The sequence below is a fragment of the Pelodiscus sinensis genome, chromosome 20, assembly GCF_049634645.1.
Source record: "Pelodiscus sinensis isolate JC-2024 chromosome 20, ASM4963464v1, whole genome shotgun sequence".
Lineage (NCBI taxonomy): Eukaryota > Metazoa > Chordata > Testudines > Trionychidae > Pelodiscus > Pelodiscus sinensis.
In genome coordinates, this window is record NC_134730.1 from 20714793 (window position 1) to 20739962 (window position 25170).

The following is a 25170-nucleotide window of genomic DNA, read 5'->3' on the forward strand; positions in this document are numbered from 1 at the left end:
ATATTTATTAGCATTATATTCCAACCACATATGGACTCCTCATATAACCTGGTGTGCATAACCAAGACATTGCAAAGATGTTAATTCTGTCTTTCCGTGCCTTTGGCATTTATGGTTCATTTTAAGTTGCATCTCAGACACTTGCTGGGGAATGGCACAGAGAAACAAACACGTCTGGACATATTCTAGAAGTGCAGAAACATTTATGCAAATCTAACCAACATCTAACATCCGTCATTTGAACTTCCTCAAATCGCTTGTCACATTCCCTTCAAAGAGCCTTTTACCAGCAGAACTACTAGTTCCTCCTTATTGTTGTAAGAAAATGCTTAAACTTATGATCATTCTATTCTTTCTCCCATCCTTATGTAAGCCATGGATTTGCTATTATTAACTGTATTTTATTCCAAAGAGGGACCGTTAACCTATTTTGCTCAAGTTCTTCTTCTCTCTTTTAGCTCAATCCACTCAAGAGAATCAAACATCCAATGGGAAAGACTGTGGTAAGTTTTTGTTTGCAGATTTATGATGTTACTCGATTTATTCAGCTTTGCTCGGGTCCTTCAGGTCAAGGGGCTGGGGAGGTAAGTAGGTTCTGGAGTCTGAGTAGGGGATCAAGGAGGGGCTCAGGGCAGAGTGCGTAGGGGGAAGGGGCTGGGGGCTCAGGGCAGAGGGTGGAGGTGCAGGAGTCAGGGCAGTCAGTGGGGGAGGCTGGCAGATGTTCCCCGGGGCTGCTTACATTGTTTAAAATCCCACTAGAACGGTTGAACACTGATCCCTGTACCTCATTTTACACTCTGTAGCTGGCTCTAAAAAGGAAAGAGGATTTAAAATACTAGAAATACTGTAATTCATACTACACATATGCTGGAGATCAGCATTATTCTATAGAAGGAGTTCACACATTTTCCTCCCGACAGTTACATTTATGGTAAATCCATAAAAAAAAAAACCCTGACATTACCAGAAAGTTGTCTCACACTTTAGAATGCCCAAGTCAGGGTAGGCTAAAGTTAAAGCTGCTCCCACAACCTTAACTCTGCTTCTTTGTACATATCTATCTTTACAATACAGTCCATGTACAGTACATCTTCCCATACTATTTTGCAACTAATCAAATAATGGGTTATACTCTTTCCCCCCAACAGCTTTCGATACACTGCTTTCTTTGTTATAGTGGACCAGTAGAAATTTGTTGGCTTAGACTTTTTATATCTTAACTGCTGCATACAGCTGTGGGTTTTACTATGACAGTTTGCAGCCATGTACTGATGACGGATATGAAACCAGGTGATTCAGTCTTTCCTAGGAAATGAGCAGCTAAGTATTGTCTGAGGCTTCTTTCTTGCACAGAAATGTCCACATCACGGGCATGAACTTTGGGTGAATTGCTTTAGAACAGAAATAGGGAATATAAGGCCTGGGGGCTGTATATGACCCCCAACTTGCCTGGATCCAGCCCCCCAGGCTCAGCATGAGCCCATGCTGGCGCGCCAGTCCCCCCACCTCCCTACCGTGGGGCTGGGGCACACAAAATATACTAGGCCGGGCCTCCCGCAGGCTCTGGTGTGCGAGGGGGATGTGGGGGTGTCTTTCTCCTTCTCAGTTTGGGGCCACATCAGTGAGAGGGGTTTTTTGGCCTCTCACTTGGGTACAGCCCCTGACTGATTTTTCTGTGGGACAGTGGCTCCCAACCCAAAAAAGGTGCCCTGCCCTTGCTGTAGAAGGATTCCCTTCTGGGAAGTGTTCCATGCAGGGACAAACTTTGCCTCCTCTCTGCAAACCATCAGTAGTTATTCTGCCCCCCACTTCTACATGGCTCCCCAAAGGTTAAGACACAAGCTAGGTTTACACTACAAGGTTTTTGTGCAAAAACGGCCATTTTTGCGCAAAAAATGGCAGAGCATCCACATCTCAAGCACGTTTTTGTGCAAAAAAAATCCAGTAAATAGACAGGACAGAGGACTTTTGTAGGTAGAATTATTCCTCTCCCCACAAGGAATAATTCCTTTTTGCGCTACAGCTCTTGCGCAAAAAGGCATGTGTGGTCACACCATAGGGGTTTCTTGCATAAAAAGAGCCTATCAGAAAAAGCACAGGTACTCTGATGGCCATTCTGTTCATGGCAATCAGAGCTTTCTTGCACAAGACCATCCATGCAGTGTGGATGCTCCTTTGCACAAAAGCACATCGCTTTTGCGATGCACTTTTGAAGTGTGGATGTACTTTTGCGCAATCATTTTTTGGGGAAGATCTCTTCCGCAAAAAGCTTCTTGTGCAAAAACCCTGCCACGTAGACAAAGCCACATTGAAGGACAGGAGACTTTTCTCTTCTTCTCCTGACACAAAATCAGAATTTTGGAAAAAGATTTCCTGGGGGTGGCAGGTGTGTGTGTTTGAAGATTATTACGCTGTGGAGGGGACAGGAAGAAGCCCCATTGTTTAGAACAGTCCAGACCAGTAATTCCAAATTAGGGAGCAAATCCACACTGCGAAGGGGATGGATATAGCAGGTCTTTTTCATCTCTAGATACCCTGAGCCTCTTGTCACACTGAGAAGCTACTCAAAAGGTGTGTTGTGTAAGGATTAGGTAATGGGTATAAAATGCATGTTTTATGCATGCTGCAGTTTTTACTTCATCTGAATTTCTACCCTGTACCTGGGAAGACAGGTACAGAATTTCCTGAGAGAGAGAGAGAGAGAGAAATAGTTTGTGCTCCTGGGAGCGAATCTTCCTTGCATTAAAAACTCTAAGGCCTGGTCTACGCTAAAGCGGAAGGTCAGCTTAAGATAACCAACTCCAGCTAGGCTAATTATGTAGCTGCAGTCAACATCTCTTAAAATCACCCTCCACACAGAGGGAGGTCAATGGGAGCAAATGCTTCTGTTGGCTTCCCTTACTCCTCATGAAGAGCAGGAGTACCGGTGCTGACGGGGGCACCCTCTGAGTTGGAATTAATGGGTCTCCACTAGACCTGCTAAATTGAATCCCAGAAGATCGACTGTGGTGGCAGCATCTTCCACGTAGTGTAGACATGGCCTAAGAGACTTCATGGGAAGCAAGAGTAGGAGCAGGCTCTTACACCACGGTAACACTCACGAAGGATCTCAATCCACTTGACAAACATGCACTAAGGATTTGATCTGTGTATGAAATTCCATTGAGGGCCTTGTTCAGAGAGCCCTTTCAGGTGTGGAACATAAGCTTCACAACAGCCCTGTCCATTAAGTGATCCCTAATTAGAGTGAGGTATCTGGTGAGCAACTGCCGAAGAGTTGAGCAACTTTCTCCACTAGTGTAGTCCTTGAAAGTCAAACCAAACTCCGGGAAAACCATGAGTGTTCTGTAAAGAGGTCACAGCGTAGTTCTTAGTGTTTCACTGGGTGTCCATTTTACAGATGGGGATATGTAAGAATACATAGTTCAATTTGGAAGTCTCAACTTTATGTCTGCTTACCAACAGTTCTGATCATCATCACCACCACCACCAACCATGGGCTCAAAGCACGTTGGTGTCTGATGCCTCCCTCACTATTTCCTTCCATCTTTCCCTGTCTAGTGTGGAGTGGCTTAGTTTCTGTTGACTAGCTCCGCACCAATCTATTATATCATCTCCCCATTCTCTGTGGGGTCTGCCTCCCCTATTTGGACCATCCAGAAACAACTTTAATTCTTCAAGTCAAAGGGAATTTGGGGGAACTGAGCTCTTTTCAAAACCTGGTTTAAAGAGTTGACATTTTTTTCACCTGTAATTATAAAAATGCTGCCCCAGTCATTATTTCATTATTGTCTAACGCCAAAGAAAACTCTCCCATGGCTCATAGTTTCTTTTTTTGATGTTTGAAAGATCTGGAATGTTATTGCCTCAGATACTGTCCTCATCAACGTAAGGGGGTGCAGGGCTTGGGACAGCCTTCCTCCCCATCAGTCCCAGGCTCTGCCTCACTTCTTCCTGCTCCCCCTCCCATCCCCTTGCTTACTCTCATTTCATTTCTTCCTCAAGGCCACGCCCCTGCTCTACTCCTTCCTGCCCCCAGCCCACCTCTTCCTCCAAGTGACATGGCCAGGGGATTTAAAGGGAGGGGGGGGCATGGCTCTGGCAGCAGGGATCAGCCCGCCCCCATGCTCACAAGTGGTGGCAGGAAATGGTGCAACTCAGCCTCAGCCTACTCTGCTCACTCCCAGCCTAGTTATGAACACATTACAGATCTGTCTCCCCTCAGCCAAGGAGCGTTCTCCACAGCTGAAATAGCAAAGGTTTTTGGAGCAGGTTGCAAGAAGATATTTGTACACTGAAACTTGAGTCTAATGGCCAGGGATGGACTGTCAGGTGCCCCAGCTCTCATGCCCTGGGCTCACTCATGCCTCCACTTAGTTCTCTGGGGTTTTGTGAAGCTATTTGTGGATTGTTGTTTTACTCAGAAATGTTTCCTTTCCCCAGCACCGCTGTCTAACCCTGAGCTCAAGTCTCTCCAACCAAGCTTAGAGATAGAAATTGGCCAGAACGTGACACTGTCCTGTCTGTGCACCAATGGCGCTCTTCCAATCAACTATACGTTTTTTAGAAATCAGAGTCTGTTGTCTATTATAACCATGAAGGATAGGAACCCAGCTCTGCATAACCTCACTATCAATTCTGCCAGCGACTTGGGGGAATATAAATGCAAAGCTGAAAACAGAAATGTCAACAGCTCAAAATACAGCACGGGTCTCACCTTTACTTTCCTAGGTAGGTACTTGTGTGTATCGGTGGCATTTTTCAACATCAGGAAATGAATGTTCCTAATAATCCATCCCAGCTGGCCTGATCCTGCCAGGAGCTGGAGGCACTACCTCCTATCTCTCTCTCACTTGGCACCATGAGGAAAGGGAACAAGCATTGTGGAATAAACCTCCTCAAACCCGTTCAGAACAGTTTTAAAATGCTATGTGTTAAACATGTAAGCTCCAAGTCCAGAGAGGACTCTGGCAGCTGGGACTGTCATCAGATGGGGGTCAGACCATCTAGATCTGACCCTATTGTTTTACCACATCTGCGCAAAATAGCTTGCAGAATACAATCCAGGACAATTTTAGGATTGTGCTCCCAGGTCACCTTCCCCCTCCTGCCTTTAACTTTAAAACAGAAAGTTAAAGTACTTGATCTGTGTAATAATTTTGATTAACATTTCCATTCTTACTGGTCAAATTAAACCTTTTCCCCTAGCAGCAGCACTATCAAAATGGCTCGGGTGTAATTATATATTTAATGGCAAGTTTCCATTAGCAGCTGGTGGTCCATGGAAAGGTTGTTCCTGTGCCAGAGAAGGCAAAAGCTGTGTTAAACATAACTATCAATTCACCAAGCTGTCATACAGTAACATTTGAGCAGAAAGATCAAAAACAGAATGCCATTTCTTTCAAAGGGACAGAGCCTTATACTTTTCATTCCATTCATCTTGTAGCAGCAGCGGCCAGCAATCCCATAATGCTTTCCAATAGAGGACAGCGTTCTATAGCATAGAATGCCTCTGTCTAGAACTTGGACTACCAGACCCACAGCTGGTTTGAACTGGGGTTCTTCTATTGGAATCAACGGAGCTACATTGATATGGGGCAGCTGAGGAGCTGATCCTGTCTACACGTCTCCGTTTTAAATCTCATGTTTGCTTTGCACTTACTTTTGCATTCCACTGGTTTCTTTTCAGATCCTGTATCCAAACCAGTGTTGAGCGCGACTACTTCCTATGTGAAGATGGGCCAGAACGTGACCCTGTTTTGTCACTCAGAAAATGGTTCTTTTCCCATTGATTACATGTTTTTTCAAGGAAATAGGAGTATATCACGCAGAATACCTGTGTCAGAAAAGGCAAAAGCTGTGTTAAATATAACGATCAATTCTCCCAGTGACTTGGGCAACTATAAATGCAAAGCTAAAAATAAAATCTCTAATCATATAAAATATAGCAGCAGTCTCAACTTTACGCTGGCAGGTATGTGCTTCTGCTGTTACTAATAGAGCTGTGCCTATCTATGTAAACGGGGGTAGTAGGTCCAGCCCATTGATGGAACTTTGAGTGCCTGGCTGCTGGATCCACATGGCATCCTGAGGCCCAGCAGGTTAGAACGCTGCACATTCACAATCCGACTTGCTATTCCTAATGTTTTGTTCCAAGATTTTACTTTTGAGGTGAGAGGTGTGTGGAGGTGAACAAAAGAAACAAAGCCAGGGCTTTTCATTTAAACAGACAGAGCTTGGATTAGCCTATAAAGGAACACACTAAGAACAGAGGCATGAGCAAGGAATTACTTTTAAATGGCTTGGTAGAATTAAATTTGTATATATACACACACGAGAGAATTTACCTGGCATTGGCCGGGTCCTTGTGGACGCTTAAGGCAGAAGGTCAGGGGTTCAGGAATCAGGGCTGAGAGATCTGGGGGGGCTGAAGGACTCACCTGAGTTGTCATCAGAGCAACATGACCCTTGCTGCTGCAGGCATCAGCTCCCTGGGTTTCCCAGGACCACACTGCTCAGCTGGTAGCTCTTCCGGGGGAGGGGCAGGGGTTATATTGTCCAGTCCCAGCCAGCAACTCCTTCTAGGGGAGCTGGGGCTATGCTATCTCCTCCTAGGGCCAGGGTGAAGGGCTGGGACTAGGGCTACAGCTAAGGGCTGGGGGGGGGGGGGGGGTTTAGGGCAAAGGGGCCACTTACCCTTGGCTGGTGTTCGGCAACGTGGAGAGCCCCGTCCCCATCTGGCCACTCTTTTCCTGACGTGGCCACTTCCTTGTGGCCACTCCGCAGCATAACTGTTCCTCGCACTCGCTGCCTCCAGTGGTCATTGTGGAGCATAACTGTCCCTCTGATCAACCCCCTCCCACGTGCTGGAGAACAAGCCCATTCCATGCACTTCTTGTTTTCCTGGCACACTGAACCATGACCTTACTTTAAGTTAGGGTAAGAGGAAGCTGCATACCAGATTTGGTGGCCCTAACTCTTATACATTAAGAGTTCTTGAACAAATGGACTCATAGAAAGACAGATTCATGGACAGAGAGATACGCACAAAGTCTCTAAAATATAGATAGATATGTATAATTTCAACAAATAATATACATTTTTATTTTAATGATTTTTAGTTTTACTAAATTTTCAATTGTGGGAAATTATGGAGGGGTTAGACAGCAGCATGGTTAGACAATAATTATTTAATTGCAATAGATATTTGAGATAAAAATCCAAAACTTTGTACCTGTTAAAGCACAAATCACCAACATCACACACCAAAAATATGCAAAGCAAATACCCTCAAATTAACTTTCAACATTTTGTGTTTGATGAAACTCATGTTTACCAACCTTGACAGATAAAAATCTAATCCTTCCAAGACTTGTTTTTTATAGTCTTCCCAGGCACTCCTCTACCTCTAAGTTCATCCTGTACACATGCAGGACATCTTAGCCAAGACCCTACCTCCTGTGATAGGGCAGGATTGTGGCCAGGTACTCCTTTGTCTACATCTGTAGGGTTCTCAGTTTGGAGCCAGCTCTTTACTTCTTTCTCTAGGCTCAGGTTAGGGCGCCCTGCCACAGTCAGTATTAAGCACTGCTTTGCTGCTTTGCTACTTCTCCAAACTGTGATAGAAAAGGCCGGGCTTTAATTTTAATGGAAAGAAACACTTGGAACATTTTGCTGCACCTGCTCTTGGTCCCTACAAACACCCTTTCTCCTGTTGACAGAAGAGAATGACCCTTCCTATCTCCTCTGCATTTTTCTTGGGCTGCTGTTTCTGCTGGTGGTGATAGCGATTGCCCTACTGATTCCATTTTGGATCCTGCCTTGGTGTAAAGCAAGTGAGTTCTTTTGGCTTCTCCATATTTTCATTTTTCTTGTAAAATAGTGCTGGCTTTGGCTCCTTATTACATGCTATGTCCGTGGGAATGGAAGGGTTAGCTTCCTTTGTGCACATCACACACTAAGGATTCCCTGTTTCTTAGCAGCTGGTGTCAGTACTGACAATGGGGCCTGGTCCAGTTGGTATTTCCTGGCCAGTTCCCATTAAATAGGAAGGGATGGCCCAATAATATAAGCTTCAGGTTGGTAACATCAAGAGTCCGAGGGACAGATTAATTAAATCCAGTTAAGGTTAACTTATTTCACCTTTCTGAGGTAGTCATAGAGCAGTAGCCATGTTAGTCTGATCTTGGTAAAATGAAAAAAGCAGTCATGTAGCACTTTAAAGACTATCAAGATAGTTTATTAGGTGATGAGCTTTCGTGGGGCAGACCCACTTCTTGAGATCATATTCTGAAAGTGAATAGGCATGACCATTTTATAACAGAGGGATACAATGAAAGAAGGTAAAAGAATTACAAACTGGCAAATCAGCTACATAGAACAGAAGGTGTGTGGGGGTGGGAAGAAGTGACAAGGAAGGAGGAAATTGCTTACTGTAAGAGTCAATTAAGTGGCTAATCTGGGGTCACTACAAATATCAAAAGGTGGGGAGGCTGACTTTGTAATATGTAAGATCATTATCTCGATTAAGGCCCATTCGCAACCTTTTAAAATGTCAAATTTTAGCATAAATAAGAGTTTTGAGGTCTCCCTCTAATCTGGTTTCAAAATCTCTTTGTTGTAAGACACATGTTGTCAGGTCTTTAATATCTTCTGAGACAGTTGTTATATTGGAGCCCTTAGAAAAACAATATCCAACCTCCTCTGAGTAGATACAGATCTGGTGGTACTTTTAAGTGAATTTTGCCCTTGGGTAAAAAGGTCTCTCCTCACTCTAGTAGACACCTTCTTCCTCTACTACATGCTAGAAGAGGCCACGTTTCAATACAGATATAAATAAAGGGTAGCTATTAATGTAAGGTAATAAGACCCAAGAGGCACTACTCTCCATCTTTTAACTGACTCCAAATCTATCTTTAAAGCCAAATATGTCTCTTCCTATCAAAATGACACATTTTCTGGATACATTTTAGATTCCCAAAGGCAAAAAGTTACAATTATGCTTATTTTCATATAAGTATTTTTTGCCAAGATCAAGGGGACTGCTCCCATGCCATAAGTTAGGTGTGTGCACAACTGTTTGCAGAATCAGGGCCTGGGTATCTAGACCAGGTCTACACTAGACCCAGAAGGTCAGCTTAAGGTATGCAATTCCAACTCCGTAAATAACGTAGCTGGAGTCAGCATACCTTAAGCTGAGCTTGGTGCTATCTTCACAGGGGTTAATTGACAGGAACGTTTTCTCCTGCCTGCTTCCCTTGCTCCTTTTGACTGTGAGGAGGAGTACTGGCACTGACCAAAGGCACCCTAAACTGTCTATTTAGCAGGTCTTAACTAGACCCGCTAAATTGAACTCCAGAAGATTGCTCTCCAGCCAATAATTATAGATGTGGCCTAAAATTAAAGTTCTTTCAAGAACCCTAAGATATAGCTCCAATCCCTGCTGTCTTTGGGAGCAACTATTTTCTTTTCCCACACATGCATGTAAAGATACAGTCATGCATGAATAGCACTCCTTGCCAAGGAAGTATATTCATCAGACAATTGCAATACTGTATTTAAAATATCTAACACCACCCCCCAAAAATCATAGGACATACATTTTTTAAACCGTTGATATGTAATCACTTGAATAATTTTGTTACCTTTGCATCTTGCAGGAAAACTGAAGTCAGCAGGCTCCTCAAGAAGTTTTGTTTCAACAGAAAAGGCAACAGGGTCTGAAAACTATGTGACATATACTGAGATTGGTAAATTACAAATGGCTCTTTCTTTAATCATGAAACTCACATGCAGGAATTACAATTAATTAGTCCTAGATAAATTTCATGGAAGATGCATTTGGGGCTCAAATGGGAAAGATGGGAAATGGACAATCACTACTGGCAAGTTATTGAGCCAACAGAACTCCCATTGACCTTAAGCAGACATTGCTCGGTGACTCTTGGGATCAGGCCCTATGCGAAAATCTTACGCGGCCCAATGGCTAAATTGTAGCCCACAGAATGAGATCCTTAGAATCTTGTGTGAACCATTTCTCAGGTCCAGTCAGGGAAGAATTAGAAGGAAAGTTAATGTGTGGGAGTTGTGGAATTGTTACGAGAGTGAAAACCACAAAGCAGAGAGAAAATGAAATACTAGTAAATGAAAGAGCTTAGTTTTACACATTAACTTCTTGCTAAGATAAAAAGATTTCTGGGTTGCGAGCAAAAGTGAAAACACAATTGTACAGCTTCTGCATTTCACTTTGAATTCTTCAGTGTACACTTCAGTTCTTCACTCTTAGCATTGCTCCAACCTGAAGAGATTTAGAGCCACTTTCCACCAAAACGGAGCCACAAAATAACTGGGCAGCAGCTGACAGTGTCTCCATCTTGTGTTATAATGAAGGATAAGGTTTTGCCACAAGCACTGTGGGGATTCCCTAACTTTAACGGGCCTGTGTGACTTCAGGGCTAGAGCAGCTGTCAGCCCTTTCCATAACATTGAGTCTGGACCAGTGGCAGGCAGGGCCTTCCACAGGAGCAGTGGCAGGGTTGGAGCTGTTGGTCAGTGCCCAGTGGTGGGACTCAGATTAAATACCAGCGGGAGGGGAGATTTGCAGCCAGCCAGACTTCTATAAACGTTTATAGCCCATGACCTATTCACAGACCCCGCCAGCAAGGAGAGCAAAGGGGTCAATTGCACAGGGAGCCTGGTGTTTCAAAGAAGCCTGGAGCTCCAGGCCCCTTTGAAACACCACAGCAACACCGCTCCATATGGCTTCGAGGGCTAGGGGGAGGGCCCAGCACCATGCTCTGGGAAGCACTACTGCCCTCAGCTCCACCCCTTCAGCCCAAGGCTCTGCCCCATCTGTTGACAGTCAACCCTGCTGCTTGCCTGCAACTTACTAAAAATACCCGTAACACAAATTATAACCTTAATTACTAGCCAATAGCCTGTCATAAGATGGGATTTTGAGGTCTCTCCTCCACATCCATCTCTCTCTCTCCTCCTCCTACTACCTCTCCCTCTCTCTCTCAGCTCTCCTCCCCCTCCTGCCTCTCATCCGGGGGACCACGGAGCCCAAATGGGAACAAGCAGCGCAAACGGCCATTTAGACTTTGTGCTCCCCATGAGGGAACAAGCAGCTGTTTGGGCACCTCGCTCCCCGTGCTGCATAGGGAGTATGGAGCCCAAATGGCTGCTTGCGCCTCTTGCTCCCGTGTGGCGACCCGGCTGAGCGGCGCAGAAGTCAGCTGAGTGCCACGGCGGGAGGCGAAGGATATGACTGAGGCAACAGCGCCACCCAGAGGCAACAGCCAGCATTTCAGTGTTACAGAGTCACAGATATTGAGCTACTATATATCTGATAACATTGTGTTGTCCCTGTGGACTAATGTTCCACCATAATGAAAACGTTGCAGGACGGGTACCACACTAGGATTATCTAGAATGTGTCAGTTCTCTCCTTAAAATTTCCCCCACCACATTAGAGGCTGGGAGTAAGGGAAGATGCCTCCCCTCTCACTATCTTCACCACTCTTGTTTCAAGCAACTGGAATAAAGATAGGAAAATGGGTATCTTCCCTCTCTCTACCCTGACCTGTCAGAGGAGGAATAGGGAGGCATGTTGGCTGTTTTGCTCCATTAGCTCTGCACTCTGAAAATTTTCACTTGAGGGAGAGATGAGTGCTCAACTTGCTCTGTCCAAGAGTAAGTAAAGGGAACACAAAAGCAGACTTCTGTGAGAGGCACAAGGGGGGCGGGGGTATCTCTTATATTGCAGGCTGAGTCTCAGTGCCCTTTCAAAAGCTTAAATTCACCATGCGGTCATCTCCTGCAACTGAACCTGAACTCTTTATCACTTGTTTCCATCCAGAGTATGCTAAATCTGAAGAAATGGAGTATGCTAATGTATTGATTACTGGAAAGGAAGACAACAGGAAAGGTAGCAACATGGAGCTTTTCCTATTTGCAACATCCACCATTTGCAAATTTATACCACTAGTGTTCTGGAAATGGAATAAAAACTGATTTAAGCACAAATGTGTGCATCCCAAACACTTCTGTGGATTAATGACAAAACTATCCCATGCATTTTGGAGTTTGCTGCGCATTCACATCGTAATCAATGTTCACTTGGAATAGAACCTGTGGTTAGCATTCAAAGGGCATTTGAAGATGAAAAGATTGAAATGAATTATGGTTGCAAACAAGCACCAAAATACAACCGCAATTCATCTACAAGCGTAACCTACCAACATCTAGACTAATGGATTGGAGGTACAACATTGGTTGTATATGGAAAAGTTTGAGCACAGGACTGGCCAACAGGAATTCCCATGCATTAATACTGCTGCTGACATTGAGTCAAAGTACTGAGTCAGTTTCTCCTTTCTAAAATAAGAATAATACTATCACACCTTGTAGAATTTGTGAATTCCAATCAATTCCCACACTACAATCTTCATTAAGCCAAAATTAAGGCTTATAGTATATACAGATAACTTAAAGGGTTTTTTTGTTTGTTTTTTGTTGTTTTTTTTAAACAAATAGTGTAGCTAATTAAAAAAACCCTAGGAAAAAAGTCAGGAAATGGTTAAGATTAAATATTTGAGTATGAAAATCAGTGGTAGGGAGGGGATGAAGTGGTCCACAAAAAACCTCCCCACTTTATTAGGTGTCTGTGGGATAAAATAGTTAAGACTGCCTGCTAAATAGGCAAACTTATAACTCCAGTTAGAATCCTTGATCTGAGAGTAACTACCAATAAGTATCTTGGATCCCAAATATAACAGCTTCTCTCTCAACTGTCCTATTTGCATTGTTCTTTTTTGAGTTGCAAGAGGCATGTTTCAATGTAGATTGATTACTGTGGACTTTTTTAAATAGTTATTGATCATGCCTTTTCTGACTTACAGTGAACATAAGGGCAGATACTACTATTGTCTACTCTGAAATCATCAGGAGAGATGAAATGCAAGGTAAGTTTCCTTTATGGTAATTTACATGAGGAAGATTTATATAAAATATTCTTAAAAAGAGAACCTCTACCCCAGTGAATTTTGCTAGCATCACCATGCTAGTATAGAAAGCTCACAGGAAAACAGTTAGATGCTGGTTTCCTGGCCTAATTATTCTGTAATCAGATAATGATGTTACTCTCCTCCCTTGCCAATCTTAAAGAATGACTCCCTCTGACTTTGAAACTACAATTTGATCAAGATGGAAACACAAAACATATTAGAAAAAGTTCATTGATGCCCAGATTTCTTCACTAATGCCCAGTATCTTATTCCACAAGTAATGCCATTATAGCCAATGTGGCTAGATGTTTTTTTAAAAGGTACCAACAACATGGTGGTACAACTTGAATTTCCATTGGCATTACTCCTTTGACATAAGGGTGAAGGAGTAAGCCAGCAATTAGCTAACATGATCCAATTGTAAGGTGCTCATACAGAGAGCTTTGCTCCATCAGGAATTTTAGGAAACAACAGGATTTTAAACAAGTAGAGAATAAAAAGGCCTTTTTCAGCCTGTACTTACATTAAAGGTCTGTCCCAGTAGCAGTTTGTTTGGCAGGCTCTCTCCCTAAAAGATCCATTGTTATCAAGGCAAACCACCACCGCCTGCCAAGGAGCAGCTTCCCACGACTCCCAGGTACCAATTTTTTTTACTTGAGTAGGACTCCTGCTGGTACTCTCCCAGTGTTTTCCATTTCTGGGAGTGGAGCTTGACAAGACACTGCAAAAGTTAACTTTTCCCCTGCCTGGGTCCGTTACAAAATTAGTAAATTACCCACTCTCTAATGCTCCCCACTCACATTATAGCAATTTTCCCCCTATGTTAATACATTACTTGAAATAATGTTTACAACTTAGTCCTTCAAATTGGTCTGCAGCTTTCAAACCCTTGAAAAGCTGAAGAAACAACGAATAATGTATTGCAACAAAGGAAGTTTAGGCTGGACATTAGGAAAGACTTCCTAACTGTCAGCACGATTAAGCACTGGAATAAATTGCCTAGGGAGATTGTGGAATCTTCATCACTGGATATTTTTAAGATATTTATAAACACCAGGTTAGAGAGAAACACGTGTCAGAGATGATCTAGATGGTGCCTGGTTCTGCCATGAGAACAGGGGACTGGACTCAACCTCTACAAGTCCCTTCCAGTTCTATGATTCTTTATTATATTCAAACAAGAAATCATAGTGGTCAGAAGACTTAACTGGAGAACAAAAACAATATGGAGAAACATTCACCTAACACATGCTTCCGTTCTCTAAAAACAATGCATTCCAACACTCTTACTTTTCAAGTGATCTTTTCCACATTTAATTTTTTTAAAATCTTATGTATTGACTCCCCTGTTTATCTTCCTACATGTGTCACTATATCTCAGTATTATCTAGACTGTCAACCACCGAAAACTTACTCAATTTACTAAAAATATCCTTTCTTACAGGAGACCAAATTCTCTAGAACATGCCTTTGAGCCTGCACTGCAAAAAGAAGCAAAACCAGATCTATCCATCAGAGGCAGATGAGGGCTAATAACGTTCATTTGAAGAGACTACCAATTAGAAAACTTCCACAGCCAGCAAAGCTTACCCTTATCTCAAACTGGCAGACTTGGCAGCCAAACATGATTAATGATTTGCCTCCCCTGCTTATGGAGGATAGATCTGGTTTTGTCTCTTTCTTCAGTGTAAGTTGAAAGATTTTCATAGGAGGATTTGGATTTAATAGCAAATGGGCGCATTACAAAGCTTTATCAATACTGGTTTTGAAGGACGTCATGAGTATTTCCCCACTCATCTAAATAAGAACAACCGATCTCTAGCAAACAGTACGGTATTGTGACTCATCAGAATTCCTGACATGTACTCCATCTGGGCCACTGATTTTGTTTGGAAATCAATGCAAACACAAAGATACAAAATTCCTTTTATTAGAGACGTTTTCATTTATACATTTTTAGCTGCTGTAATGTACTTTTTAACAAAGTCCTTCAGTCGAGAGATGTGCATCATTTCTTTCATGGTGGTGTCTCTGCTTCTTAGCTGAACCACGCCATTCTCCAGAGTAGCATCACTGATCAAGACTGTGAAGAGGACACTCATCTCATCATACCTGCCAAAGAAGGAACACTCATTATTGCTGTAACAGTATTGGTGTCTTGGTGTGCAACAGACTTAAATTGGGGTTATATCCCAGAGCACTGTATATATGTTCAAGTTTTTCTATTTTGTTCTGTGTCCAATATGAAGAAGCCTGTTTTCTTACTTTCAGCTGCTTAAACCTTCTCTAGTTAACTGTGGTAAGTTATTAGATTCCTTTGCAACAAAAGGAGAATTTAATTTAATACAACAGGGACATTTTTCATAGTGGAGAAATAACATTTTTCTCCTCTTTACTAGCTTACACAACCATGCTTCAAAGAGCAATGTACATGTATGTGACTTATTAAATTTGCTATGTTAAAACAGTATGAGTTATTGCTTGTTGAAAAACCTCAATTAATGTTAAGAGAAAAGCACAATCTAAATTCTTTTCACTCCTTAAATCTATTTATGTCTTGTAGACTAATATAGACCAGTTTCAGCCATCTTAGCTGGAATGAGCAATTCTTATACAGCAGGACTGCTTGAACAAACAATTACTACTAAAGCTGGTAGTGACAGCAGGGCTGGATTCTATATAACAATTGTTTCAAATCAAATGGCTTAAGAATGAACTGCAGAAATCAGTCCTGACACAAAACTGGATGCAAGCTGATTCAGTGGATGTGTAATTTACTTTAGGGAACCACAATTTTCAGTCAGAATTTCCCAAATGGTTTATTATTAGCAACTAAAGAGAAAAAAAAAGTTGAAGTATGGAAATTAAGAGTACTGAAATCCCTCGTTATTTGAAGTGAATACGCATTAGAGATAAAGTCTCAATCTGTGTTTTAATACATATCTTCAATTATTTGATTACTGTACTTGATGATTTCATAATGAAATCACGTTGATTTTTGCTACCTTTAAGGAAAGTCAAATTTCTACCTGACATTTTATTTCTCTCTTACTTTGAGTAGAGTTGCTCCAAAGGCATCTGCATGGTTTCAAGATATCCAGGCCACACAGAAATTCCATTATCTATTAATTCGTTAAACAGCCCCTGGCATACCTAGGAAAAAAAGAGGCTTAAAATATTGGGAGAAGGAGCTATGTCAACTGTAGTATCTATTTTATATTAAAGCTGATTTATAATGTTTATATATTAACAGCAACACACACTCGGATAAGAGAGCACTACTGCTAAGAAATCTTCATTTTTATACATATGCATGCCTAAATATATAGGTGGGAAAGACCTTTTTATTTCATACACTAATTTGAAAAGTCAAGTTTTCATCTGCAGATTTCCTCCCTACTACTGTTAGTCTTAAGACTACTATGAAGGATTAAATAAATTTAGGTGGGTTTTTTAAAGTTTGTTTACTCTGCATGTAATTAATGTCCCTATTCTATCAATAGTGCTGGAGGAAGGGCAGTCGTTAAAACGCTGGACATTTCTGTTCCCCATTATATGTGGGATTAGTCACAGTGGAGCCAACAGATATGCCAATGCCCCCAAATTCACATGACAACGCCTATCATGCAGGGAATACGGACTTTTGCAAGGATTCCTAAATCCTGCACAGTGTGAACATTGCTGTTTCACTGCAGTGAAGACCCTCCATGCACACGAAGGATGAAAACATTCACTGAGTGTGCAGCGGCAGTCAAAAAAGCATATAGACTGTTAAGAATCATTTAAAAAGCAAGAGAATAAATCTTATTGCCTCTATATAAAACCATAGTATACCCACACCTTGAATACTATGCACAGATGTGGTTGCCTCATTTCAAAAAGATATATTGGCATTGGAAAAGGTTCAGAAGAGAGCAACAAAAATTATTAGGGATTTGGAACAGGTTCCATATGAAGAGAGATTAAAAAGACTGGGTCTTCTCATCGTAGAAGAAGAAGAGACTAAGGGGGGATATGATAGAGGTCTATAAAATCATGACTGGTGTGGAAAAAGTGAATAAGGAAAAGTTATTTACTTATTCTCACAATATAAGAACTACGGATCACCAAATGAAATTAATAGGCAGCAAGTTTAAAAACAAACAAAAGGAAGTTTTTCATCACTCAGTGCACCGTGAACCTGTGGAACTCCTTGCCAGAAGATGTGGTGAAGGCTAGGACTTTAACAGGGTTAAAAAAAGAGCTACCGTATTTTCCGGCTCTGGCAAAGCCTCAGAGGCGTGGGACCCTGCCACGGCTGCGGCTTTGCTCCCGGTGCCCCTGGTCTGCTGGAGACGGTCCCCAGCAGACCAGAGGCACCGGGAGCAAAGCTGCAGCAGCGGCGGAGTCCCGCGCCTCTGAGGCTTTGCCAGAGCAAAGCCTCAGAAGCGCGGCACCCCGCCGCCGCTTCGGCTTTGCTCCCGGTGCCCCTGGTCTTCTGGGGACTGTCTCCAGCAGACCAGGGACACCGGGAGCAAAGCCTCTGAGGACGCCGGCAGCGGGGCAGCCCAGGCGTGCCTGGGCTGCCCCGCTGCCAGCTTCCCCCGAGGCTTCGCAAAGCCGCGGAGGGGCTCGGGCAGCGGGGCAGCCCAGCTGTGCCTGGGCTGTCCCGCTGCCCGAGCCTCTCCGCGGCTTTGCTCCGCGTCTTCCTGGTCTGCAGACCAGGGAGACGCGGAGCAGCTTTTCTCGCCCCGGAGTACACGGGCGGCGGGACCGCGAGGTCCCGCAGTCTGTGTCCTCCGGGGCGAGAAAAGCCCCGGCGTATAAGACGACACCTGATTTTTGAGGGATGTTTTTTAGCATAAAAAGTCGTCTTATACGCCGGAAAATACGGTAGATAGATTCATGGAGATTAGGTCCATCAATGGCTATTAGACAAGATGGGTAGGAATGGTGTCCCTAACCTCAGTTTGTCTGGAAATGGGTGACAGAAGAGGGATCACATGAGGATTACACCTGTTGTGTTCCCTTCCTCTGGGGCGTCTGGTATTGGAAGACAGGAAACTAGGCTAGATGGACCTTTGGTCTGACCCACTATGGCCATTCTTATGTTAAGCAGAGCTTTCCTCACATGAATAGAAGATTAAAAAACGTCAACATGAGAATTATAGCACAAGACTAGATGGAATTCCAACTACCACAATTAAATACTTAGCTGCAACACACCTGCCTCAGCTCCATTGTTGGGCCTCTTCCCATGTCCAAAGCAACTTTTATTGGTGTTAAACAAGGGTGTAGCTTAAGTACCTACCAGTATAGCAAGAAACATGTTACTGGACATTTACATTAAATACATGGAACAGAATTAAAAGGGTATTAGTGAGATATACAGGAATATCCAACTGAATTTATGTTTTTGAACGAATGAAAAATAAATGCTTAGTAAATATATTCAATATGTACAGTCTTATGTTCTTTCAAAACAGAAATCCAGACTAGAATAAAGTGAGTCACATTTGATGTAACACTCAAGATGTTGTAGCTTCCTAGAAAAACTATTTTCACAGTCTCTTCTACCTGACACACACTCCTGCGAGAAGTCAAATCATAGAGCTCCCTTGAGACTAACCTGATGTGCTGATCATACCACAGAACCCATCTTCTACCTGCCCTCTAGGGTTCACCCCAACACCCTGTCCTTCTGGACTAGATGCTCCAGACTCTCCCAAAGTAACAGAGGCTCTATGTCTAGATTACATCCCTCTTTCGAAAATTTTTGACAAGATCTTTCGAAAAAGGCTTTTCTTTTCAAAAGAACTGTGTCTAGACTGCGGTTTCACTTTTGAAATTGCTTTTTTTTGAAAAACGCTGTGACGCGATTATGCAAATGAAGCGCTGGAAATTCAAATCCCGGCTTCATTTGCAATTTTGGTATGTCTAATTTACATCTCTCTTTTGAAAGAGGGATGTAGTTTAGATGTACCCAGAGTTGGGTAACAGCCCCTCAGCATAACACAGATGCTGACAACGACTTAGGTCTGGGAGGGCTCAGACAGAGACTTGTCAGCACCCATGAGCACAGCCCCAAACAGGACCAAAACCCCAAGTTAATCCATCTTATTCTGTATAACAGTTTTACACAGGGCAAGCTCAAAGATATTGGCCCCTTTTAACAATGAAAAAGATATGCACAGCTGTTGATCTCCCAGTTAATAAAAACCCACCATAAATAACAAAATTGGATACAAGTGATTGCAACTGAAAGTAGATGGACCAAAGTAAGTTACTAAGCAAAAATAACAAACACTCCAGCTAAGCCTAATATACTAAGAGATGTTGTTACAAATCATATTTCTCGCCCTAATTCTTATTTCAGAAACAATTCTTCACAAGTTAGAGATGATCTTTTTCTCTGATGTGGGCCCAAGCAGTTTTACTCAACCCTTCTTGTTACAGTTCTCTCTCTTTCCCAGTATTCTTGTGTAACTTCCTAGGGCGGGGAGAAAGTCTCAAAAACCAGCTGAAGACCAATCATTGTTTGTTTTCCCCCCCTTAAATAGAATTCATCAAGGCTGCGTCTAGACTGGCAAGTTTTTCCTGGAAAAAGCGGCTGCTTTTGCGGAAAAACTTGCCAGCTGTCTACACTGGCCACTTGAATTTGCACAAGAACACTGACGATCTAATGTAAGATTGTCAATGTTCTTCCACAAATACTATGCTGCTCCCGTTCGGGGAAAAAGACCTCTTGCGCAAATACATTTGCGCAAGAGGGCCAGTATAGACAGCTAAAAACTGTTTTGCGCAAAAAAGCCCCAATGGCGAAAATGGCGATCGGAGCTTTCTTGCACAAAACTGCATCTAGATTGGCACGGACGCTTTTCCACAAAAAGTGCTTTTGCACAAAAGCATCTGTGCCAAATCTAGATTCTCTTTTCTGCAAATGCTTTTAACGGAAAAATTTTTCCGTTAAAAGCATTTGCAGAAAATCATGCCAGTCTAGACGTAGCCCAAGAGTAGGAATCCTTTGTTCAATCCCACTACCGCAGAAAAATACCAAATTCAAGAATTTCAATACCAGATGACGTGTTCACATGTCTTTGTAGGATCAACAGCAGTTTGGGCTTACAGGAAAAACAAAAGCATTTATAAATCATTGTCTAGAGCACCAGGCCATTAAGCATTAAGTTCCTTAGATACCATTAATGGCTTTCACTAGAAGACCTGGATTAATAAGGAGGTATACACTTGGTATTTCTAACTTAACTTACAAGAATGATGCAAGCACACAAACAGAAGACACATTCAGGGGATTACAATCTCTTGAATGATAGACTACTTGCCCTGCTTTGCTACTTGCCCTGCTTTGTATATTCATATTCAAAAACATATTTTCATAAAAATATGGGGCTGAAGTATCAAATCACCTTTCTCTGAAGAGTTTTCTTTCTTGATAGAGAGCTCTCTGTGAGCTGCAGAGAGTCACAAAGATAAGCTAGCACTCCTTGGTCCAGATTGCCATTCACAGAGAGCACATGAGGAATAATATTCTTTCTTCCATCTCGGCCCTGCAGGAGAACCATCACAAAAATAAAAATAAAAAAATAAAAAATAAAAAAGAGAGTATATATAAAATGAATAAGCACAAAAAGCCACCAATCATAGGTGGGTTCCTACAATGTACATTTAAAACATTAATATATTAATATATAAAGAACAAGCAGGAGCAACATCACAATATGTGGTAATATCTAAATGAAGTCTGTAGCAAAGGAGAGAAACACTCCACCTTCCTTAAGTACTACCTCTGAATCAACATCTTAACAAAAACAATCCAAGAAAATAAGCCTTACACCAAGTTAAGGATTTCAGACCCAGGCAATTTGGAGCTACTCAAAGAGAATACCTTGCAAGAAGGCTCTTCGTTTACATCAAGGGCTCCAGTGTGAGCATTTTATTGATCTCAACTATTGCAGAACAGCAAGGGGAGGTTTCTCAGGATTTGATACATCAACGTCAAAGCCTTAAACCACACATGGAAAGGCAACTAGTGCAGATCCCAGAGCATCATGTAATAATCACAATAGTGTACTTTATTTAACAAATGATTACCACAACCTGAAACAGTTCCCCACACTGTTCTGTCAAAGTACCTCAAGTCTAACTTCAAGAATCAGCTCTGGAAGTGAGAAAACAGTTCAGTTATGACCTAACTAGCTGCTTTCATGACCCAACAAGATCACAGTCCAAGATGGTATGACTGTGGGCTACCAACCACAATTTTTTTTTGTACATATTAATCAACTGAATCAAACCAAAGCAAGATCTGTATCTCATAATGAGTGAGCAACATTTTAAATGATAAAACGGGGGGGGGGGGGAGGGGGAAACTTACTTGTAATTTTGATTTATCCCCTGGATACATTTGTAACAATTCATTATCTCCTAGACTCTGCAACGTTTCTATTGGTTCCTTTCCCCAAGGAAAGCTGTAGTACAAATTATTTCCTTTTCTTCCCTCTTTATCTTGAAAGTCACTGCTGCTGAAGTTGGATGGGCCTATTGCAAACTGAAAATTAGAGGTTTAAAATATCCGTGTATTGTACACATTAACTGAATTGAAAATAATAATGCTCTGAAAATACAGGTGCAAACCCCACTGGCCATTTAAGAACAGTTTTTAGAATTCCAAAATGCTACATCAGTTACAGCACACATGCCCCAAATCACTCAAACCTAAATTAAAATGGAGTTTTGCAATTCCCATTATAAACAGTTTGACAGTATTGTTATGCACTACTATACAACTTCTCTATCACATAAATGGTTACAGTTCAGTGGTGGATAACTGGCAATATCATTCTATATTAACCCTAAAATTGCTTTAAAACATAAATGCTGTAAGAGGCATCCCAACATTTTCTAGCGTAGAGCAGTAACTAATATGATGTAATATCAAATACCTTTCTCCACCACTGGAGTCGCTGGCGTAACCAGTAATCAAGCCACTGTCCCGCAGTTCTGGCGGAGCTAAACCATACAAGGGAAGACACTGTCCTTTCGCCTATTCTTTAAACAATAGTAATGGCAGCAAGTTAACTCCTTAAAAATAATAAGGGAAAAGCAAGAGATAGCATTCAAAAAGTTATCCAAAATGAGTTTGCATTTCTGTTTGTTTAAATAAAACAGAGATTTGTCAGTTTTCATTACTGTACCTTGCGATGTTGTCATTTTGATGCTCAGTGTTCGGAACAGGATGAAAACATACTCCAATCTGAGCCAGTCCATATGGCAACCTCTTGTTTACCAGTTCTAGACAATTAATATATTGCTCAAGAGCACCTGTTGCAAGACAAATCATTTCTGCAGTTCTAGGAAGCATTTTAAAAGTTTTAATTATAATTAAAAATAAATTTGAACTTATCTATAAAACAGTTAAAGCACTGACATTTAGCAAGAAAGGACAAAGGTAAAAAGCAGTAAACTCACAAAGCTATATAGACCAGCTATGTGCACAGCTGATAATTTCCAGACATTAAATTATAGTGTTCTGCATCTCTGCCATTTGAACTGCTGTTTGAGATAACTGGCAGAAAATTAGTTTCCACAGGCCCAACTCCTGTGTTGACAGAACATAGGGCAACACTAGCAGTGATAACACAAAAGTGTAACAAACTGAGACATTGCAACATGAAAATGCAACTGGTAAATCATTTTAACAGATTAATCTTATCTGGTGGGATAAATACAAATAGGTAGCCACTCCTGCCTTTGGCTCCCAAACAAAGCAGATGAGAGACCATGCCTGCAATTTCTAAACCTAATAATGTTAATTTGGGGTTGAGATTAAGAACATACCATGAAGAAGATCTTCTCGAAGCATCCCAGACATCCCCAGCACGTTTTCCATAGAGGCAACTATCTGCTCTTTGTTTAATTCTGTATTCTGGAAGAGGTCACGCAGGGCTCCAACCTGTATCAGCCTGAAAGCTTCCCCTGCTGGAAGCATGCCAGCTCCTGGAGCATGATGTAGGGAATCCACTGCAAACACTTGCTCCCTGGAAGCCACCACAGAGGCCCACCACTGAGCTGCCAAGTTCTTCCTCAGCTCCACCCCCAGAGGCCCAAAGCCGGGATGGCAGCCCCTCAGGTAAGAGTGCCAGGTGAGTGCCTGCTGCTGGTCCCCTCTTAGAAAGTGCCTCCTTTGGCAGACATCCAACAGCACCTCGCTGCCCTCCCAGTGCTGCCCCTCTACGCTGCTGCGGGGGCCCCCCACGCAAGGCCTCGAATGGGCAGCCAGGGGCCCCAGAGCAAACCTGGGGGGCGCCACTTGCACCGCAGGGGCCCTCCCAGCCGCCCCGGGGGAGCCCCTCTGCCCCCCAGGGGCTCCCAACTTGCGCCTCTGCTGGATTTTGGAGGCGCCCATCAGGGGCTGTTTGAGACCATGGACCCCCATCCGAGCCCTGCCCCAAAGCCCGACCCCGGAGCAACCGCTCAGCACCATGGTACCGAGGGGACCTGGGCGGCGAACCTCCCCCCCCCAAGTTCCCGACGCGCAACACTAGGCAGTGCGGGAGGATTGTGGACGCGCATGCGCACTTGTATAGGGAACAGGCACTGCGGCAAGCACAGGCGCGTGCTGCCGCTCTCGTAGGCGCAGAACGAGCTGGGACGCGCGCGCTCTGTGCTGGGCAAGGCCACGCGCCCGGCACTTGCGCATTAGCTCCCCTGCCCTTCTCCCCACCTCCCTCCTCCTGCGGAGTCCCAGCTCTCCTGAGACCCTCTAGGGCTTTGCCAGCTTCCGCCGCGCCTCCCCCCCGCGGCGCGCAGAGCTGGTTCCTGGGGCAGCGCTGGAACCGATGCCCTCCCCCTCGAGACCCCGCCCCCTCCCTGGTCTTCCTCCCCGCTGCCGAATCCAAGCCGGGCCGGAAGGCGGCGCGCGCCGGCCGCTTCAGTTGCCTGGTTACGGGATGGGAGACGCCTCTTCCCTAGGCTCTTAGTCTCCCACTTCCGGCCTCGCCAGAAGGAGGCCTCCAGCAAGGAGCTTATGGAAAGAGAAATGCAAAGTGCTCCACTTAGGAAGGAACAATCAGTTCCATACATACAAGATGGGAAGCGACTGTCTAGGAAGGAGCATGGCGGAAAGGGATCTAGGGGTCATAGTGGACCACAAGTTGAATATGAGTCAACAGTGTGATGCTGTTGCAAAAAAAGCAAATATGATTCTAGGTTGTATCAACAGGTGTGTTGTAAGCAAAACGCGTGAAGTCATTCTGCCGCTCTACTCTGCACTAGTTAGGCCTCAGCTGGAGTATTGTGTCCAGTTCTGGGCGCCACATTTCAAGAAAGATGTGGAGAAATTGGAAAGGGTACAGAGAAGAGCGACAAGAATGATTAAAGGTCTAGAGAACATGACCTATGAAGCCAGGCTTCATGAACTGGGCTTGTTTAGTTTGGAAAAAAGAAGATTAAGGGGGGACATGATAGCGGTTTTCAAATATCTAAAAGGGTGTCACAAGGAGGAAGGAGAAAATGTGTTCCTCTTGGTTACTGAGGACAGGACAAGGAGTAATGGGCTTAAAGTGCAGCAGGGGAGGTTTAGATTGGACATTAGGAAAAAAATTCCTGTCAGGGTGGTCAAATATTGGAATAAATTGCCAAGGGAGGTGGTGGAATCTCCCTCTCTGGAGATATTTAAAAACAGGTCAGATAGACATCTGTCAGGGATGGTGTAGACGGAGCTTGGTCCTGCCTTGAGGGCAGGGCACTGGACTTGATGACCTCTCCAGGTCCCTTCCAGTCCTATTATTCTATGATTCTATGACCTCCCCTGAGGCTGGTGTGGGGGGTAATAATGCAGGTTCCACCCCCCCCAACTATGCTTATGCTAATACATGGGCAGATATTGTTCCACTTGGGGAGCCATATCCCCCACAATCTAGCATCCTGCCAGACTAATGGTGGGAGGTTCCTGGCCCTTGGTGTTTTCCTTTTGAAATGCCTCTTTTTTATACTTGAATTTTAATTTTTTTTAGTTGAAAGAAAAGCCCAACAGCACTGGTGTTTTTCAAATGAAGGATGAAGTTTAATAAGGACAAATGCAAAGTGCTTCACCTGAGAAGGAACAATCAGTTTCACACATACAGAATGGGAAGCGACTGTCTAGGAAGAAGTACTGCAGGAAAGG

General features: G+C 43.2%; 2 protein-coding genes across 2 annotated transcripts; one reads left to right on the top strand and one right to left on the bottom strand.

The window, feature by feature from the left end:
* The first annotated feature begins 250 nt into the window (after window positions 1-250).
* MILR1 (mast cell immunoglobulin like receptor 1) lies at window positions 251-15475 on the top strand. The gene is made up of 9 exons (XM_075903912.1): window positions 251-368; window positions 459-503; window positions 4444-4731; window positions 5690-5974; window positions 7722-7835; window positions 9660-9749; window positions 11861-11929; window positions 12903-12965; window positions 15050-15475. Exons 1-9 carry the CDS (start codon window positions 326-328, stop codon window positions 15073-15075), a joined length of 1023 nt encoding a protein of 340 aa, XP_075760027.1. The 5' UTR covers window positions 251-325; the 3' UTR covers window positions 15076-15475.
* On the bottom strand, window positions 14922-23859 carry POLG2 (DNA polymerase gamma 2, accessory subunit). The gene is made up of 8 exons (XM_025180549.2): window positions 22842-23859; window positions 22199-22325; window positions 21947-22052; window positions 21379-21552; window positions 20411-20551; window positions 18213-18293; window positions 16060-16160; window positions 14922-15119 (listed from the first exon to the last, which is right to left on the bottom strand). Exons 1-8 carry the CDS (start codon window positions 23485-23487, stop codon window positions 14954-14956), a joined length of 1542 nt encoding a protein of 513 aa, XP_025036334.2. The 5' UTR covers window positions 23488-23859; the 3' UTR covers window positions 14922-14953.
* Between the last annotated feature and the right edge of the window lie 1311 nt (window positions 23860-25170).